This window comes from Megachile rotundata, chromosome 7, assembly GCF_050947335.1.
Source record: "Megachile rotundata isolate GNS110a chromosome 7, iyMegRotu1, whole genome shotgun sequence".
Taxonomy (NCBI): Eukaryota; Metazoa; Arthropoda; class Insecta; order Hymenoptera; family Megachilidae; genus Megachile; species Megachile rotundata.
In genome coordinates, this window is record NC_134989.1 from 4812020 (window position 1) to 4830549 (window position 18530).

Here is an 18530-nt window from a genome sequence, read left to right on the forward strand (position 1 = left end):
ATTCAGAAAATTCAGAAAATTGAGAAAATTGAGAAAATTGAGAAAATTGAGAAAATTCAGAAATTGGGAAATTTGTAAATCTGAGAATCTAGTACGTAAATTTTTTAATCGCAAACTTCGATAATTTACTTAGTATGTCCCTTAAAAAATTTCCGTATTCGACCTTGAAATTCCAGAGCAAACGTTGCAATGACTTTTCCTCCACACGTCATCCGATATAATCATTGCATCAAAACGTAGCTATTAAAATACCTAAAAACGAACAAGGATAATAAGAGGGAAAGAAATATACGAGTGTTCGCAAAAACAGGAAATCCCTTCGAAGTTGGGATCTTAATGGCCGCGTCGGAGCCGTGATCAGTCGACCCTGTGCGAGTCAGCCATCGGGATGACCTAAAACCTCCGTTAATTGGAACTTTACTAATTGATTGTACTCTGCGTCAGCGGTGCACGCCGTTCATTAATTCTCTTCTCGATTGCACTTTACTGGGCGATCGTTGATCCGCGTTTCGTGGCGTAATTGCGACCTCGAACGTGTCCGTGCACCCACCAAAGGAAATACAGGTGGTCCGTGCGTGCGTGTAAAATGGAACGTCGACGACAACTGGCGTGTTCGAAATCGCTGGGGGAAAAATAACAAGAAGAAAAAGAGCGATGTCTCGCGACAGACAGGGCTAAACATCTCTTTTTTCCTGATGGATCAATTAACGAGTCTTTGACGGGAATTAGTCTTCGACTACGGTTGCTGCGAAAATAACGTCGTTTTTGCGAGTATGTTTTTCTCCGATCTACCAACTCAAAATGTCACTGCTTGACGTTTTAAATATTTGAGGTTATTGTTTTATGTAAATCTACTGTGCTTGATTTCTTCTCGTGTATTTGTAATTAAAAGTATGGAATTTTGCATTTTGAATCATGTACATTTTGAAAAGTTCTTGATAATTTGTAATTTTTTAGTTAATGCTGTTGAGGATGAGCAAGGTTATATTGACTGGTTTCTGTAAGCAACTATGAAGAAAATTGGAACTTTGCATTATTAATGATATTGTTTTTAATAAGTTATGTTTTACTTATTGTAAAACATTGCATATATTTTGAGAAATTGATTTGTAGCTAATATATTCATGTTGAAAGTTATTACAATGAAGTATGTTAAAGTATGTAAAGTGAGATATAAATTGACGTGCAACATCAAATCTCAAAGGTACTATAAGATTTTAATAATTTTTAATATTTTAAATGAGTTATAAACTTATTATTTTTTATAAGCGAAAAAATTCATTTGCAACTAAGATATTGACATCGAAAGTTATTACAATGAATGTATGAAATGTAAATCAATTTAGATTTTTATAATTTATTGATTTTTAAATTATAAGAAATATCAGTTTTCAACAATATTATATTTTAATAACTATTGATTTTTTTATAAATGAAAGAATTGATTTAAAACTAACATAAATTTTGTTGCATTAAATATATGAAATGTAAATCAATGCTTATATAGTATGCTTATTGGTTTATATCTAAACAATGATTTATTTATGTTTATAAATGAAGGTATTGCTTCACAGCTGACGTGTCGACATCGAAAGTCATTGAAACATATTAGCTATAAATTAATTTCTTTGTCTATATTAATACAATAAGTACATTTAAAAAATGATGAAAATAAGTTCATTAAAAAAGTGATTAATTGTTATAATATTTATGTCACTGAATGACGATTTTTAAAATGAAGTCATTGTCATTATAACCTTGTAAATATATTAATTCATAACTGAAGCAGTGACGTGGATAGTTATTGATATATAATTAAAATTTGAATGCCTGATCTTATTTGCAAACTAAAGGTATGTTAATTGGTTTCTAAAAAGTATAGTAAAATTATTGAAGAGATCGATATTTCAATAAGAAAAGCATGGTCATGAAAATAATATGTGTTACAGTATATCAATAGTGATTTTGCTAAAACAATATTTAGATAACTTTAATTTGTTAATGATTGGCAGAATCTGATAGAAAGTGAAATAATATCTGATAATGACGAAAATTTTAAGTAGTTAAACTATTGGATAATCCCAAAAATATTCTCAGCACAACTCTGTTAAAATAATACCTGATAATGACATAACGAATGAAATTTGTTAAAATAATATCAAATAAGAAAAAATAAAGTTCACAACTTTCAGTAATGATATTTGCATTTTAATGCAAGTTATGAAATTATAAAACATTAGCAAATATGATATAAAAGTTTATAAGATAAATCGAACCTGAACAAAGCTTTCCAAAACGACATTATTTTTTTACAAAATTAATTTTTCATTTCTATTTCCAATTGGTAAGAGCAATTAATATTCGGCAATAAGTTGAAGAGAAAATATATCGTTGTGAGCCTGTAACGCGTGGAAATAAAGAGATTGACTCTTCAGGAAAATGTGTTTGGTTTTTCGAGATGCTTTCAAAATCGCAATTAACGAGGTATTACTATCCGTTCGATTCCAGATGGTTGAGTAGTATGTACTTGAACACAGATACTGTTTTCTCGTATGTAGGGGCATTTCAGTGATTGTTTTGTTTTAATACTTTTTAACGTATTACCCATTTTGATATCACTTTTTTATTTATTCTATTGCATAGTGTAGGAATTGAAGTGATTGCAAAATTATTGTATTTATTTTGTTTGTTGTATTTATTTTGTTTGTTGTATTTATTTTGTTTGTTGTATTTATTGTATTTATTGTATTTATTGTATTTATTGTATTTATTGTATTTATTGTATTCATTGTATTTATTGTATTTATTGTATTTATTGTATTTATTGTATTTATTGTATTTATTGTATTTATTGTATTTATTGTATTTATTGTATTTATTGTATTTATTGTATTTATTGTATTTATTGTATTTATTGTATTTATTGTATTTATTGTATTTATTGTATTTATTGTATTTATTGTATTTATTGTATTTATTGCATTTATTGTATTTATTGTATTTATAGTATTTACTGTATTTTTATGGTATTTATGACATTTATGATGTTTCTTATATTTCCAACATGTTTTATAGTTATCAAATTTTTCGAATTTATTGAATCTATTGGATTTATTGAATTTATTGAATTTATTGTACTTTTTGTATTTTTCGCATTCATTGTATTTATGGTATTTCTTGTATTTCTTATATTCCTTGTATTCCTTGTATTCCTTGTATTCCCTGCATTTCCTGAATTTCTTGTGTTTATTATAATTACTATATTATTACAATTTTGTTTTATATTCAAAACTATTTTATTATATTGTGATGTATTGTATTTAAAAGTATTATATTCTACTATACTGTACTGAAACAAGAACTATTGCATTATTCAAAAATAAAGAAATTCGAGATCTTTTATTTAATGTTAATATTCAAATATATCGCATTTAATTTATAGTGCAAAACTGTTATGCGTAGAGATTTTAAATAAAACTTTCTCAACGGAATTATATTTGTTTTTATGAGTTTTGATAATTAAGGCCATTGAATTTTGTTATTTAGCAAGTAAAAAATCAAGTATTTGAAAATTTAGAAAAAGGACTTGTAAGTTTTAAACCTGAAATTTTACCAATTTGAAAATCTCAGTATACGAAAATTTTGAAATTTTGAAATTTTTGAAATAATTTACCAATTTTTAACTTTAGACATTTAAAAATTTGCAAATTTATGACTCCAAAAATTGGGAAAGTTGCAAATTGAAAATTTAAAGATCTGAAAATTTGAGAATTTAAATATTCAATAATTTGAATATATACTAAAACTTGAATAACTAAAAGTTAGAAAAATTAAATATTACAAAATTCATAAATTCATTGACTCAAGAATTAAGAATCATAGAAAATAAATCTGCTACATTAAAAAAATTAAAAATTTTTTCCATATTGCGCATTTGCTCTAAAGCCGAAAACGAATACCGCCAAATTCCTCGTCCCACATAAATCATTCTAAAAAATAAACCCACGTTTGTCCAAATACATAGAAATCCCAAGCCACAACAAAAAATATCAGCGTAGAAAATAAAAAATGGTGGAAAATCTGATGGCAACAAATTGAACCGTATGCAATCGAGCAGATCGCAAACAACTCGCTCGGTTTCCACGCAAAATTGAGCATCACTGTCCAATTTACGATTTATCTGTCGTGACGTACACACTGCATACATGCATGCATGCGTGCTCGCTCGCTAGCACGATAACGCAGCGCGGTTGGGTCGATGCATTATGCAGTTTTCCGTGCGTTCATTATATTTTTAGACCTTTACGATTGCAAGGTTACGCTCATAACGCTGAGCTCCTCGTTAATTGCGATTTTTCCGTAGCAATCGTCCGCTGACCGGATAAGGATTTCGTTCGCAGAAATCGTTCGATTCTTTACCCTCGTCATTGATCGATCTTTTTCTCTTTGTTCTTTCCGTCGTTGAACAAGATCGAACGATTCCTTCGGGAATCGTCAGTGCCCAGCGAAGCGCACGTAGTGCGAGAATCGAGGACTTCGCTTCCCATCGAACCACTCATCCACAGAATAACGGTTTATTGTACTTCACGTTTAATTGGAAGCTTTTTATGTCGCGTGTTAACACTGGATTTATGGAACCCGTCGAAATGACGAATTCCTTATTTTTGGTTTGGAAAGTTAAGAAGCTTTTGCCGAAATGTATATTAACCTTTATCGAGATAAAGAATCGGAGCAAGTTAGTATTATAGATTGTTTATTTAATAGGATGATTTAGTTTCAATTTAAATATAGAGTCATTAAATGTCTGTGAGTACAGAATCGATAAATTGTAATTTGAAGATTTATGAATATGAAGGTTTTGAACTTGAGAGTTGAAAAATAAAGAAATATTAAATTTTCAAATTTTTGAAATTGTAAATATTGAATGTTCAAAGTTACAAATTCACAAATTTGTAAACTTACAAATTTACAAACTTACAAATGTGCAAATTTACAAATTTGCAAACTTACAAATTAATAAATGTGCAAACTTACAAAATTGAAAATTTCTAAACTTATGGATAGAAAAATTGAGTAATTTGGGAAACTGGTTACTTTAAAATTTTGTAATTGAGATGTATGGATGTTTAGCAATTTATTAATTTGGAAAACAGGTTATTCTGAATTTTGGTAATTGAGACTTGTGGATGCATATAAGTTGATTAATTTAGGAAACTGGTCATTTTGAATTTTGGTAATTAAGATATGTGGATGTCTAGAGATTTATTAATTTGCGAAACCGGTCATTTTGAATGTGGTAATTGAGATATGTGGATGTCTAGAGATATTAATTTGCGAAACTGGTCATTTTGAATTTTAGTAATTAAGATATGTGAATGTTTAGCAATTTATTAATGTGGGAAACTGGTCATTTTGAATTTTAGTACCTGGGACGGGTGAATGTTTAGAAATTTATTACTTTGAAAATTTTTTGATTTTCTAATTGAAAAAATTTATGCACTCGGTAAGTTGATATTTTGGAAATTTAGAAAATAATCAGTTTAGAAGATTAGAAATTTTGAAGTGTTATGATTTAGAAATGAGCTAGTTGGGATATTCAAAAGTTGGAAAATTTATAGATCAAGTAATTTGAAAATTTAGTAACTTAGAAATTTAATAATTTATAAACATAGAAATGTAGAAATTTGATAATATAGAAACATAGAACTTAAAACATAGAAATTTTATTAATGTAAAAATTTAGAAATTTGAGAAATCAAAAATGCTAAGAAATTAATTTAGAGAGTAAAAAATTTGAAAATTGAGAAACTTAGTAATTTTGTAATTTGTTGAAAAATGTAGAAATTTGGAAATATAGAAATATACAAATGCAGATATATAGAAATTTAGAAATGTAGAAACTTAGAAATACAGAGGCTTAGAAGTTTAGATACATAAAAATGTGGAAATTTAAATATTTCCAACCCATTCGTGGAAAATGTATGTAGATAGTACTATTCCCATTTCGGTCATATATTAACATAATCTGATAAAAAGAACTTCAAATTTTGTACAGCATGGAAAATGTTTAAAAATGAACTAATCAATAAATTATGATTAATTTACATTTACATAGCGTCTATTCCTCGAATAAGAAATGAATATTTAACTGCATTCATATTTATCGAATCGTTCTTTTCACTTACGCTTGCATTACGACATCCGAGTCGAATGTTATAATTTAAAATTTTTTAATGATTTATGTTTAACACGTTGGATGCCATAGGTGTCATCGGCGACCGCTATTAGATACACTTGAATAAACAGAAGAAAATCATAGATTAAATACTATATTAAATGATATGAATATTACTGTCAATGTAGAACATTGACAATTCGCAATTTAAAATTTAGAAACTGAAAATTACTTTTAATTCTGGTAATTAGAAATTTAATAAAATTTGCAACAATGATGACTATTTTTTTCCACGGTATGGCAGCACTAAAAACTGATTATATAAATCTTGCAATTAATATTTATATGTATTCGTTCATTGCAGTTGGAAAAAATCTTTTATATAAATTTACGTCATCAACATTTAATTGAAAATAAATAATTTTAACCGTTAACACTATTCTTTAAACAGGAAATGACTGTATGAATAACTTTACGTCTACATAAAATAATCTCCTAATCATTTTGAGTTCCACATTAAAATAAAAGAACAGTATAATTAATTTGAAATTTATTAAATCACTATACGCGTTTAAAAATTAGTACCGTTCTAAATTCATCACCAATGGTCACTTTATTCACATGTTCGCAATGGCACTCAACGTGTTAAACAAAACGGTTCAAAGCACAACGTTTATGAAAACGTAATGTGCACATAAGCATATACCTATGAAAACGTAATGTGCACATAAGAGCATACTTATAAAAACGTAATGTGTATATAAGTACATACTTATGAAAATGCAATCTTCTTTAAAAAGAACAACAGGGTTAAAGAATGAAACAGGTAAGTACATGAAAGAAGCAAAGGTTGCATTCAATTGTTCCGTTTTCCGTTGGATAATCGATCGAATTCAACAGCGTTCCCCGTTTCATCGGAACGAAAATTAAAGCCCGATTAAACGCAGAATCACGTACGATTTAAACGTCGAGCCGGCTTATCAGACCGATCAGAGTTCGTTGAAAATACGAGGTGAGAGCTAGCAAACGTTCGGCGCTATTACGCGGAAGCTTACGTGACGATGCAAATACGAAAAGACAACCTTCTGAACGTTCAACGTACAATCGAGTACTTCGATGGTAGCTTGAAAGAATTATGAAGCTGCAAAGACATCCACCGTGTTGTTGCAACCAGTTAATTATTTAAGGAATTACTCGTCCTTGTTTCTATGACAATTCCGTTCAAACCACTTGCGCACGATTTCAATGCGAGCAAAACGACACTTGCAAATTTCGGCAACCCGTAAATTCGCGGTTTCGTGATTCAATATGCTGGGGAATTTGTAACTTGGAAATATGGGACTTTTGGAATTTGGGGATTTTGAGATTTGTGGGTGTTTGGTGAATTTGAGCTTCAGGATTTGGAAAATTAAGGATTTTAGGATTTAGAGTTTTAGGAAATTGTGTATTTCTTAATTTATATTTGAATTTTGGGATTTAGGGATTTTTGGATTCGGGGATTTTTGGATTTAGGGATCTTTGAACTTAGGGATTTTCGGATTTAGGGATTTAGGGATTTAGGGATTTAGGGATTTTTGGATTTAGGAATTTAGGGATTTTTGGATTTGGGGATTTGAGGATTTTTGGGTTTGGGGATTTAGGGATTTAGGGATTTAGAGATTTGAGGATTTTGGGTTTTGGGAATTTAGATTTTTTGGGTTAGGGGATTTTTGAATTTGGTGATTTTGGTTTTGGGGATTTTTGGTTCTGGCTGTATCTTGATTTGGAGATTTACGACTTTGGGAATTTGAGAATTTACGGATTTCTGGATTTAGGGTTTTATGATTTCAGAGATTTTCGGTTTTGGGGACTTTTCGATTTTGGGATTTTGGGTTATAGGAGTTTAAGGATTTTGAGATGTGAGGATTTTTTGCTTTTGTGTCAAAGGATTTAGGAATTGATGGAATTGGAAATTTTAGGATTTGGAAATACTGAAATTTATGAGTTTGACAGTTTAGGGATTTGAAATTTTGAAAATTTAAAAACTTCTAAACTTTGATGATATAGAATTTGAGAATTTGGAAATTTGAGAATCAGAAGATTTCAGAATTTGCAAATTTTTGAACGTGTGAGACGAAATTTGGAAGATTAGTAATTTGGAAATCTAAGGATTTGAGAATTTAAGGAGTTTGTAAATTCTGAGTTTGAGATCTTTAAAAATTTTAAATTTGATAATATAGCAATTCAGAATTCAGGAATTTGGAAAATGTGGTAATCTGAAATGTAGAAAATGGAAATTCTTGAAATTTGAGAAGCCAAATATTTGAAAAATCGGGAATTTGAAAACTTTGAAATTTACAAATATGGAAATTCTAAAATTTTGAAATTTTGAAATCAACATATTTAGAAGCTTGAGACCTTAAAAATCTAAAAATTAAAAAGTGAATAAATTTTAATCCTTGATAATCAAATTTTAACAGTTTTCTCAGATATTCACCTCTATTAAATATAACAAAAAATATCTTAAACTTGAATCTCTAAAATCCTTCAAAAATCACAAGAATTCAAAAATATCTACAACAAGGTGTCAATAAATCTGCAAACAGTTTAAAAATTAAAACTTCCTACATGCCACTTAACTTCTATACGACAGTTCATAAGTTAAAAAGAAAGAACAGCACATAGAACTGTTACGAAACGAGGAAATAAGAATCAGAATAGAACGTACAATTAGTAAGGATTCGATGTAGAAGCAAGGAACAGAAGGATGCATTAACTTTTGATCCTAGTCGCGGCAAGGACGAATAGAGAGAGATTAATATTCGTGTTCGGTCGTAGAGGAGACCGAAATCGTGCACGACGGGCTCCGAGTATCGATTAATCGATACGAACCGGAGATCCCGCGGCTGATTCCTTCGCTGTAGCCACGGAACGCGATGAATATTTCACGGATCGATCGATTTCCACTCCATTCCTCCCTTTCTACCTTCTGAAGAAGAAGGAGAGGTCACTAAATATACAATGTTCTCCAAAGGAAAAAAAAGAAACCAGTCCTGCTAGGCGTGCAACTGCAATTGAGCGTTGCAAATGTCAAACGATCGAAATACCGATTTCGAAGAATTTCCTGGCACCTCGGTTAGACCTTTTCGTCTTTAGTGAAAAACAAACATGAAACAGTTACTGTGAAATAGCATCGTTCTGAAGAATGTGATAAATGGATCTGACAAATTAAGGTCCATTAAAATTTCCATTAGACCCATTAAAATTTAATTTTGTTAATTGACTTATTGACCAGAGTCTTAAATGAAGTTGCAAATATTTGTTGTTTTAAAGATTGCTCTTTTACTGAAAGTTTTCTAGTCAGAGGTGATAATACAGGGTGATGAAGTCACGAAGAAGTTCAAATGATTTATAATTTTTTAAATGTGATTTTGGGTTCGTATTTTTTTGAAGATATATAAATATAAATGTACGATGTAATAAATAAATACATTTTCCTTTTTTTTAAATCAATTTTCTGACATATTTGAACAACCAAATTTATGTCACAAAGATTTAAACAAATCTTCATGAATAGTACCTATTATTTTAAACAGTAAAATACAAACTTAAACAGACTTTAAAAGGTTTTAAAGTTAACATTTTTTTTAGAGTTTCAGACTTGAGATCTGTTTTGAAATTTTAAATATAAGGAGTTTTTTAAGATTTTAAACTTAGGTTTCTTTGAGGTTTTAAACTTACGGTCTTTTTTAAGGACTTAAACTTAAAAAAGGAAGAAGTTATAATTATTTCAGATTTCTTCATGATCATCATACCACCCTGTACCAAATAATCGATGATTATAAATTAAAAGTTTCTAACAAGACCAAGTTTGAATGCCTATTCGAGAATCTGCGATTTCAATAAAAAAATGACTCCATTTTTCTTCAAAAATTTTTATTTGAAACCTACCCAAATAATGCCCGATATATGTAAATAATATGCAACTATTTTATATGAATAATCAACCTAATATGCAACAAAAATTTTGAAGTACTTGTCCTGTTATACTACCCCAATATTTCCAGAAGTAATATGATAATTGACAAATAATCACGAAAACAATAAAAGAAAGGATTCTCGCACCGTTGTTAAGTCGGATCGCTAATTTTCTCGTAATCTAACGGAATTACTACGCGTTCTACGTTTTAATACGCACGTACGCTCTAATTACCTTATCTAAACTAATAGGAAAACAAAAGCGTGTGGCTCGAATACTGGTTCTCGTATCACCCGAACGCTCATGAGAAACGCGAGGTCATCATGCGTTGCAACGAACGATGTGCAACGCTTCGTTCTACGCGTGTGCACTAGAGCGGAAATGCGTGTTGGAGCGTGTACAATCACGTGGACGAATGTAATATTAATTTTTCACGAAAAAATCCCTGGTGAATGAAGAAAAAAGATGCTTCCGTTCCGAATTCACTTGAATGTTTATCGTGAATCATTTCTGCACCTGAGGGCCAATCTAACATCATTCTTGTTAAGAGAAGATAGAAATACAAGATCATTGTTAAAAAGAAGCTAGAAACACAAGAACATGTTTCTTGTATAAAAATCTATGAAAAGAGAATAAACATAGACTGTTAGTTCAGCTCTCAGCAATAGATTGCAACGATTCAGTAAAATATTGTTCGAAAGTTTGGTGGGAAAATCTTAATTTCGTAACAAAGATACTGACAAATGCAGTAGCTTTTCTCAAGGTTGGTCTTGTCTTATAGGGTCTGAACGCCAAAAATATATATATTTCGACAAAAATTTGAACTTTGTTCATATACTCATCAGGGAAAAGTTTACAACTACCAACATAAACAGTCTAACAATAAATGATCTACGTTAACAGGAAAATAAAATGAAATAGTGAAAAATCTACTTAATTAGATATCATTCTCATACCTGCTCGACAGATCTTCGACCACTGGGTCCACGATTACACGTAACATCCTGTTCACAGGACAACACCACATCCCATTTTCGTAACGTCACGTTTGCTCTTCTCGACTCAGCTGTTTTCGCGACACCATTTACAGGAAATACAACGTGGCGTTGTTTTCCGGCGTAAATAAAAGGAAACGTGTGTTTTCACTTTCTGGTCCTCGCAGTAGACGAACGGAAAAACAAACTCGCCCCGGTCTCGATAAATCGTTTGTTTCCCGTTATGCACAACCATCGAAACTAAATTCAACCTAGAAGAAGAATTATGAAGCTCGTAAACAGGAACTACGACTGCTCGTGCTCCTCGTGAAACGGAAACGGAAATTCGAGCATCGATAAGGCGAAGATCGATCGACTTCCTATTTTTACTGGCTACCTCTATCTCTCTTCTTGCCCTGTGCAAGCTTAGATACACGACGGAAATAAATAAAGAGGAGGATCCTCGAGAAATCGACTACACCGTGAAAGTACTCTTAGCTCTCAACCTTACCGAGAGGAAACGGTTAAAGAATTCGGCTGGAATAGAATAGAACTGTGTCGCGATTCAATTTATTGCAAATGCTTTTGTCAAACAGAGTTGGACATCATACGAATAGCTTTCGAATACAAATTTTAAATAAAACGAAGATATGTGAAGATGAGTCATTTTTAAACAGAAATATATTTCAAGGTTTTTTTATTAAAATTTCTAATGAGACGTAGTTATTCGAACAAATAACGAGTAACGTTTAATTTGAATAAAAATTCATTTAAGGTGAAAATCGTTTTACACAAATTTATTCGAATTCAAAATTATTCTGATTGTAAATTTATTCGAATTGAAAACTGTTGCGAATAAAAATCGATTTGAATACAAAATTATTCCGAGTAAAAATTTACTCTGAGTAAAAATTGATAAAAGAAAACTGGTGCAAGTAAAAATGTATTCCAATTAGGAACTATTCAAAATGGAAATTAATTCAAATAAAAAATGTTGATAAACGATAATGAACTCGAATTCAAAATTATTCTAAATAACGTACCCTCAGAAAAACTTGACAGAACTTAAAAATTGTTCCAACAAAAAATTCATAAAAATTAAAAACGATTGCTAACAAATGTTCATTCAAATAAAAAGTTATTCCAAATAAAAACATATCCTTAATAAAAGTATACATATATGTATTATACTTATTCACAATTTTTGAAACAGTTTCATCCGAAATTTCTATTGAAAAGTTTTAGAAGATATTTTCATACAAGAAACAATAATTCTTTATTCATGAATATCTTTCTTTTACTGTAAATTTGTATTTCAAAATTGTTCGAATAAAGTCCAACACTTGCGTCGTCTAATCAGTTAAGACACGTTCTTGATACATGTTTATATCGACTCGTGATAGGAATTGGGTAAAAGCTCGAGGGTAATCGTAAACACGCGTGCACGAAGCAGCTCCAGGAATATTTCACGCGACAGACGCCTCAAAATGATATTCGATAATCGATATTGTAACTACAATTAAATCAAGGTACTTGACAGAACGAACGAGTGTTCTAAGTAACTCATAAACGAATCATAGGACTTGCGTTTCGACGAGAAGGTATTCTTCTGTGGTGTTAGGTTCTGGAAAAAGCTCGTACGGTTATTTGCTAAATTTCTTGAAAAATGTCACAAAAATAATACACATTAATCGATAATAAGGAAGGATACATAAAAATGATATATTATTGTTATACCGTCCTAACAATATTAGGTAGATATCATTTTTGAAAACAGTTCTGAACAAAATTTCCATTTGTTTGCAAGATCATTTTGTTAAAATGATAAAATTGAAATTGTCTAGCTGTTTTGGAACAGCGAAGAAAACTCAATCTTGATTTTCTATATTAAGTCTACAAAAATTAAATTTTGTCAAAATAATTGCGGGTACTATAAACTTAAAATTTAATTTTTTGTTTTTATTTTTAAATGTCTTTTTATAATCTTGCCTTGTGCTTTACTTTAAAATATAATTCATATAAAGACATGATTAAAATTCTATACATACAGTAAAATTCGGAATTCAAGCTTCATTAAGATATTTTTGTTTTACACACCTTAAAACGAATGCAAAATCAAACTCATATAATATAGATTACAAATTTTGAATAAGTTAAAAAAATATTTAAAAAAAAGAGATGAAAATTAAAGCGAGATTATTAAAATTTTGTGTTACAGTACCGCACGAATTTATTCCAGTACCAAATAATTTACGAGAATTCGCAACAGCTAGAAACATTATGGAAGTGGAAACGAGATCCACGGAGGGAGAAAAAGAAACAGTTCGAGAAGCCACCGATGCCAGCGCACTCGTAACAACTTAATTAGCAGCCCCGGCTCGCGCATAATTCTCATCTACGTCTTTGAACCGCGAACGTCCACGAACGCAACCGAATCGAATTTTCGCCACGTGGACATTTCTCTACCCTCCCGTGTGAACCCCGTGCTTCCCACCCCTCGTCAGTCTCTGAACCCATCCCCTCCCCCTGCCCCAGCCCCATGCCCCACCCACCGAATAACAACCGTCATCATCGGTCGCTCCTTTATCTCGTGGTTGTAATCATTGTAATCATCGGCGCGCGCGAACCCCACCCCCCACCCCTCCCCCCTTGTCAACTGTATAAAATATTCTCAATCGTATCAACAACAGTCACATCGTACATCGTACAACGTTATTACATTATTACAATAGTTTTTTTTTATAGTTAATCGTAATCAATATAATATTCACAGCATTTTATCAAAATCTCTTAAAAGCACCAACCGTGGCGGCTCAATTTCTCCATTCGCCCTTACGTAATTCAATATCTCGCGTTAATGCATCCCGATATAAAACCCGATTCTTCAATTATTCTTCATCGTCCTCTTCGATTAATTCATCTTCTTTCTCTTCTTCGTCTCCTTTCTCTCCCACTCTTTCGCTCCTCATTGCTTTCTCTCTTTCCTTCCTTTCATCCTTTCGTTTACTCGTCTTCTATCACTCTCTCTCTCACATGTATATATATATATATACCTTCAATAATTTATCGATGTATATATATATGTATATATATACATATAATATATATATGTATATATGCGTGTATATGTATATACATATAATATATATATGTATATATGCGTGTATATATATACATATATAAGCTAAACGTTTCGTCTTAAAGCACTGATTAAACGAGGGAGCTCGTTTTTAACGTGTCCCTCCCTCTGAACACGCGTTTACCAACCATCCTAACCAAAATCACAGGACTAACTAGAAACACCGCCGGTATATTTCTTGCCTCGTCGCTCGATTCGTGGGACCGATCGACGCGAGGTGTACACGAACCCTCCGCGGAGGCGAACGAAAAGACAGGAGAGACCAGGAACGATAACAGGGAGAAACCGAGGAGAGCCGAACGACCGTTGGGTATCATCCGGCGACACCTAATTCGAACGGCAGGTTCGATTATGTTCGCCGGTGGCAGGCGCGTCGAATGGAGGACACGAGAGACGACCAGGAGAAACGGTAGCCGGTAGAAACGAAACAAACGCGAGAAACAACGAGCGAACGTGAATGAGGCACCACTAGTAGAACTGCTCGTGTCCGTGTTCCCCTTGTCCTCGTCCGACAGCGTTCCCCGTGTACACACGTGGCCAACATCAATCCTTCGTCTGGCCGTAGGATCCTTCGTCGTCGTCGCGATGATGCTGATGCGAATCCCGTCGCGTGGGAAACGTCGAGGATGTATCCATCGGCGGTGATGAACGTGGCTAAGGCGAACTCAATGATGCGGCGGTGGCGGTGGCGGGGCCTCTTCCTCGGAGGGTTCCACGGGACTTGGGGACAGGAACTTGCGCACATACTTCGGGTAATGTGTCTTTTCGTGGGCCTTCAGTATCGTCGACCTCGAGAAGGTCTTGCCGCACAGCGCACACCGGAACGGCCGTTCGCCGGTGTGCACCCGACAATGATCCTTCATGTGATGGCGTAACTTAAACGCCTTGCCACAGAACTCGCACTTGAACGGCCTGTCGCCTGTATGGGCAGGTAGATGGGCTATCAGGAAGCCAACGTCCGGGAACGACTTGCCGCAGAACTTGCAGAGGACGACGCCGGAGGTTGGGTCCGAGTGGGCCGCGAGCTCGAGGTCCATCGGCTCGATCGTACCTGCGGTGGGGTAGTGGGCCTCGGGCGGCAGGTGCATACCGGGTTCGAGGCCCAGCTGAGCCTGCACCTGCAGGTGGGCCGCCTGCTCACGGTACTTGAGCGACTCGAGGCTGTGCGAGAGGATGTGCCGCGCCAGCTTGCTCTGGTGGAGGAACGAGGCACCGCAGTACATGCACGCAAACACCCGCTCATCCACACCCATCAACTCCTGCAACCAAACAAACAAGAACATCAACTTCTTGTCTTCCTCTTTAGCTCGTCCTTACACCCCCAACAGTAGCGCTACTATGGATCTCTCTCTCTCTCTTTCTCTCTCTCGCACTCATTCCATCTTTCTCTCCCCCTTTCTCTCTCCATTTCTCGTGTCATCTATCTAGGTTACTATCTATCTATCTATCTATCTATTTATCTATTGTTTCATTCTTTTCTTTCTCTTTTTTTTTTACTTTGAAGTGATCGTTTCAAGCGGAAAAGAGATACCATCTCTCTTTCTCTTTCGTGTCTCCTGTGAATGTGACGTGGATGTTACACCTCCGACGTGACAAATCGCTCGTTTCGACGCTACTCGACTCACAACGTACACAGATACACGTGGGGACTGTATATATGTATACATGGATTGTATGTACGAGCCGGGTCGCAGCGAGCTTCGATCGACGCCCGTTTCGCGCTGCTCATTTCGAAAGATGTCTCTTTTTTTCTTGTCTTTTCTGCACTCTCTTTTCTTCCGTTGCCTCACATATCTCTCGACTACTCGGTATCTCTCTCTCTCTCTCTTTCTCTCCCTCTCTCTCTCTCTCTCTCTCTCTCTCTCTCTATCGCCACTAGACCGTAGGCGAAAATAATAATTAAGAAAAAAAAGGTAAAATAAAGAAAGAAAGAACAGGCAAGGCTCGTCATCTCGAGACCGCTACTCGTAAAGAAGCACGTTTTGGCATGACCGGAAGTGTACGAGGCTCTCTTTATTTCGTTTCGTATCTTTCCTCCGCTGTATCATCAGCTGTTCTCGCTCGGTGGAAAAAGAGGTCCCTAGCCTGACGAGAAAATGATTCCTCTCGACGGCATGTAAGACAGTAGCACAAGAAGTTGACGCTCATTTTTGTTTGGCACGACGCGCACCCCCAGGTATCTTTACATGTATGACAAGGAACTGTCTGATTGTGTGTGTAACAGCGTATAAGAACGCGTCAATATATACACACGTATCAACTTTGGATCATTATACGTGTCTATATACGGACGTGTGTTATATGTGTCGGTCTGGGATTAACAAGTGACACACGTAGGTACCGGGCCCACGGCAAAATCCCCACAGCCTCGCTCAAGAACAACAACGACGACGACCCACCCGCCCCTCGTCCCTCCTCCCTTTTCACTTTATGTTCGTTTGTTTCTTTTTTTTTCAAATTTTTTTTCATTGATTTATAATAACATTCGTGATAAAACGGCGGCCGAGATCGCCGGCGGCGCAAAATTGTTCGCCGTAGCAAAAGGCATTGCACTCAACCAAAAAACGACAAATCGAAATACAAATATTACAAAGTAAGTAACAAATGGTAATAATGAATGTCAATATAATTTGTATATATGTATAACGATATATATATATATATATATATATGTATATATATATATATGTACGTAAAACGAGAATTGCGTATAATATCAGTACATGTATGTAACAATATATATATGTGTATATATATATGTATATACATATATATATTTCCTTTATGTATTTATATACATATATATATATATAAAAATGTAGTAAAAAACAACCATGGCCAAAAACGAAGGTCAACTTCTTGACAGTGAGCTAGCAAGACAGGCTGGCAGGATAGGAGGAACAGGAAATCGCGCGCCGATTTTTTGTCGATCTTTCGATTAGGATCAGGGGTGAAAATTCGAAAGATTGTCACGAGCATTATCGAGTTTAGTTCTAATTTGCTTTGAACCCAGGATATAATTGGGTCAAAGTAGAAGATTGAAATTCGTGGGTTTGAAGAGAACTTCCGACGTTAAGTGTTTATATGAGTATTCGAAATTTTGACCCTTTGCGGACAGTGGTTTTGATAATTAACCCTCCATTAATAAAGGATAGGAAATTTAAATTTAGATTTTAAAATTTTTCACAATTTTTGAAATCTATCGTTTCCTTTAAAAATTTGTACATGTAAATTCAGTAGAAATGGTATTTAACACATTTCGATTTAGGTCACGATGGAGCCCAGGCTCTACTGCAATGGTTACGTAATTCAAGGCGTACACTGTAAATTATACCCATACTCTCAATTTTTATCTTCACTAATATGAAAAATATCTGTAATGGTTTTCTTCGATTTATGGGTTTATCAGTATATGGATCCCCAAAGGGTTAACTTGCTTTGCTATAACAAGGCTCACGCCTATATTAGCATGTATTGTGAGTGTAAACAATTAGAAATTGTCATGTATGTTGTCATATGAGCAGAGAATAATACTTTCTTCACCTCAGAGAAAAATTCTTTTTTTCATTTTTTAGAAAAGTAAATCGTTTAACACTTTGAACACTACACGCTTTGCTTGTTGACATTTTAATATTATGAGATTGTGTAACAGGAAACGTCGAATTTTTCAAGGGAAAATGAAAATTCCAAAGGGCTCGCATTCTCTTACGTAAATATTTTCTTTTACACAGTGAGATCGCGTATAATTCAGGTGAACTTATAAAACTTATTGATTTGAGCACTAATGTAGTTGGCAGATTATCAGTTGTTTCACAGTTTCCTTTGTTTTTTATAATACATTTCAGAATGTGGGAGCATTTTTTAATATATTTTAAAATGTAAATAGGGATTTTTGTAAATTTTGTTTGTTTTAAAATCGAAGAATACTTTTATCAAAACTGCACTAACAAGAGGCCATATAATCAGATGTATGACGACTAAAATTTGTTTAAGTCTATAAAACTATTTTATAATTCTCCTTCTGTTTTAAAAAGTCCATCCTTTCATACCACACGACTTAGTATTCTGTTAGATTATATTAATATTGTTATTAAATTATTTCTTTATTTCTACCGAAAAAAATCGAAAGTTAAACACCGGCGTTAAAACATTACCGCATAAATTTTCCGGGTTCAAAGTGTTAAATTATTTACTCAAACGATTATTTTTTATTGTTATATTGAAAAATGAACAATGTTGTGTGCATTTTATAGTTCTTCATTTTATTAAAAGTGAAAAATTCTT

The 18530-nt window shown here is 33.3% G+C and overlaps 1 protein-coding gene across 4 annotated transcripts in view; it reads right to left on the bottom strand.

The window, feature by feature from the left end:
- mamo (zinc finger protein 628-like) overlaps positions 1-18530 on the bottom strand; it is a 122175-nt gene that overhangs the window by 51981 nt on the left and 51664 nt on the right. Inside the window, exon 4 of one of the 4 annotated variants that reach the window (XM_076533676.1) lies at positions 13760-15505. The exons of the other annotated variants lie outside the window; for them this stretch is intronic. Coding sequence (XP_076389791.1) covers positions 14912-15505 — 594 coding nt within the window. The 3' untranslated portion in view covers positions 13760-14911. Of the gene's footprint in view, positions 1-13759; positions 15506-18530 lie in introns of those variants that run through there. 4 annotated transcript variants of the gene reach the window in all.